This window comes from Cibotium barometz, chromosome 41 (genome assembly GCF_041138505.1).
Source record: "Cibotium barometz isolate CiBa-2024 chromosome 41, ASM4113850v1, whole genome shotgun sequence".
In the NCBI taxonomy this organism is placed as follows: Eukaryota; Viridiplantae; Streptophyta; class Polypodiopsida; order Cyatheales; family Cibotiaceae; genus Cibotium; species Cibotium barometz.
In genome coordinates this window covers 48348778-48351636 of record NC_141086.1, presented here as the reverse complement: position 1 = coordinate 48351636, position 2859 = coordinate 48348778, and the positions used below count along the sequence as shown (strand labels likewise).

The following is a 2859-nucleotide window of genomic DNA, read 5'->3' as shown; positions in this document are numbered from 1 at the left end:
TTCAACCTTTCAACCTTAGACTTCCATGGATTAGCTGCATTCATGCAGCTAATTATTGCACACCAGAAAAAAAGTCTCAATATGCACACCAGACTCTGCATATAGTTATTGAGCCATTTTATGCTAAAGGCAAAAGAGGCATCTTGGTTACTATGGATTCATTCTATCCAAACCGGAAAAGAAACAGCCCGGGTTTGAATCCCATTGGCCGCAAAAAGTGGCATCTTGGTTACTTGGTTACTACGGATTCCTTCTATCCAAACCAACAGCCCGGGTTTGAATTCCCTTGGCCGCGTGCTCGAAACGAAAAAAAAAAAAGAATTAAATTTACAGGTGGGTTAAGACAATATCTAAAAGTAACATCGGATTTGGCATTCAATTACATCTTCGCGATTGGTAACTTGAAGAAGAGGATGTGCGTGCGTATATTGAATTATGTCAAAGGGTTTTCCTCACAATATGGAGGCCACAAAAACATTTGCAGCAAGACTGAAGATCAAGAGGAGGAAGGCACTATTGACAGAGAGGTGGTATGGGCTCCTAGAAAAAGAAGAAGAAGAAGAAGAAGCAAGAGCAAGCACCACATTGTCAATGACAGGGCCACAAAAGAGGAAGTCCGTCTCCTCATTGCGCAGGAGGTTCACAAAGGAGATGTTGGTTGTGTCAGAGACTGCCCTGAACTTCATAGTGTAGTTCTCGTAGCTCCCTGAGCCCATTGAGTTGTGGGTGAAATTGGTTGTGCCATCCCCTGCTGTGACTTGCACACTCATGTTTCCCTGGCAAAGATCCTTGCCATCCCCCATCGCAAAGCTCAATGCATACTCTGCCCCATTGGAAGAGCTCACCACCTGCTGCAGGCTGGCACTAGGCCCTCCTACCAGCTCAACCGCTGCAGCGCGCCCTGGAACAAAGTAGTGGCCGGAATCAATGTACCTCACCGTCGACAACCCAACCATCCACCCAGGAAGTGGTGAGGTGCTCATGTTTGTGATGCCCTGCAGTAGCACCCCATAGGAAGAGTTGGGAAGCAAGTAAGGTCCCTCCTCGAAGCCTCCATTCATCAGCAAGTTTTCTGCAGCATCACACTAACTCCTCATTGCGGGTACAACCAACCAAAGAGCCACTTTGAGAGAAAGAGAATGCAAGACCCACAAAAGATGTGCATGAAAGCATTGAGCACTTGTACAAAGTAAGGCATATCAACACGACTTTGAAGTTAGCTGCATGATGGCAGCAGGAAGCTGAAAATTACAAAGATTACATGTAAGCTTGCCTAAGCTGCGGGCTTCCCCCGGTGATCCGATTCGGGGGATCGATGCATGCTCATGCAAAAGCGTACTTCCAGGAAATGTAGTAATGCTTGATGAAAACACATACCGGAGGAGCTGACTGTTGTTGTGGTAAGTTTCTTCAAGAAGACTGTATCGACGACAGGGCCACAGGTGATGTTGGGGTCTTGCTGCTGCGGTGCCAATTCTTGGCTGAGCTGGTTGCTGAGGGTGAGGTTTGTCTGGCTAGAGACTGGGATGAAGCCCCAAGCGTGGGTCTCCCAGGTGACGTTGCTGTATTCCTGGTGGAGCATGAAGGAGGAAGCGGAGGCGGAGGCGGGGTCGGCCACACTGAGGAGTCAATGGAGGAACAACTCTGTCCGGCGGACGCGAGCGTGAAAGTAAGGGAGTAGGCGGCGCCTGGCTGAGCGGCGAAGGCTTGGCTGATGCGCCCGTTTCTGCCTAGCTGGACTGCCCGCCCGTTGTCTGGAAGAGAGATGTTGCCGCCCGCCTGGATGTATTGCACGGTGCCGCGTATTTGCCATCCCGGCAGCATCTCCACCTCCACCTCCTGCATGGTGTCGTTGAGAGGCAGGCCTTGAGAGAAATCCCCATTGTGCAAAGCTACCTTGATTCGCAAACACAAAGAGAAGAACGAAGAGGTCTCGTCAGATCGCAGGGGCAAAGCCTTGCATGACGACAACTGCAGTGGAGAAGAAGACCCCTACCTGGAACTGCGAAATGCAGAAGAAGCTGAGAAATGCCGAAGAAGCTGAGAGTGAGCTGGCGGTGCAGGCGGGGCTTTAGAGGAGGCATGCTCGTCCCGACCAGAGTGTGCGCTTGTGTGTGTGTGTGTGTGTTCACGATGCCAAGAATCGTGTGCCTTATTATTCAGCAGGACGTCCCCACCAACGTGGATGGTTGGCGCCGGCGTCGCGGACGGAAGACGGGCCACGCGGGTTCTAACGTTTTGTGATTGTACAGAGCGGACCACTCACGCGGCTTTCTAACTGTGGTGTGGTTCCTTGAGAGCGGACCACTCACACTTCCAAGGGAAAAGTAGAGAAAAAAAGAAAGACGATTTGTTTTGGGGTTTTGAGAGAGGGGACTCAGGGAGTGATTTCTTCTACAGGGAGAGGGAAAATGCTTGTGGTCCTTGCGAAAATCAAGTGAGGTTAACAGGTTTGGGTATTTAACTTAGTAAGTTTAAATGGAAAAATAAACTGCCTTTTTGAAAACATAAAAAATGAACTCCAAAATTAGTATTGATAGTCTATTGTGAGGATGAGGTTAATAGGTTTGGAGATTTAACTTAGTAAGTTTAAATGGAAAAATAAACTACCTTTTTGAAAACATAAAAAATGAACTCCAAAATTAGTATTGATAGTCTATTGTGAGGATGAGGCTCCTCAATGGCAGGCCAGGATCTCCTGAATCTAGGACTCATGAGCTGGAGGTGGCAGGGTCCAACGGGACGAGGGCATCTAACTCTCTCATGTGTGGGTGCCCGACCTAATGTGACTCCCATGAGCCTGCTGTGAGGAAGAGAGACAGGTGGGAGAGATAGAAGGGGGGGTGGGACCGGAGGGAG

The 2859-nt window shown here is 49.2% G+C and overlaps 1 protein-coding gene across 2 annotated transcripts; it reads right to left on the bottom strand.

Annotated features, from left to right (window-relative positions):
• Positions 1-397: 397 nt before the first annotated feature.
• LOC147615031 (BIIDXI-like protein At5g11420) lies at positions 398-2246 on the bottom strand. Of its 2 annotated transcripts, XM_086779843.1 has the most exons (3): positions 1997-2246; positions 1378-1896; positions 398-1072 (listed from the first exon to the last, which is right to left on the bottom strand). In XM_086779843.1, the coding sequence occupies exons 2-3, from the start codon at positions 1580-1582 to the stop codon at positions 453-455; spliced, it is 825 nt and encodes a 274-aa protein (XP_086635969.1). In that variant the 5' UTR covers positions 1583-1896; positions 1997-2246; the 3' UTR covers positions 398-452. The 2 variants fall into 2 exon arrangements, with proteins under 2 accessions (XP_086635969.1, XP_086635968.1); XM_086779842.1 differs by having other exon boundaries at positions 1378-2126.
• Between the last annotated feature and the right edge of the window lie 613 nt (positions 2247-2859).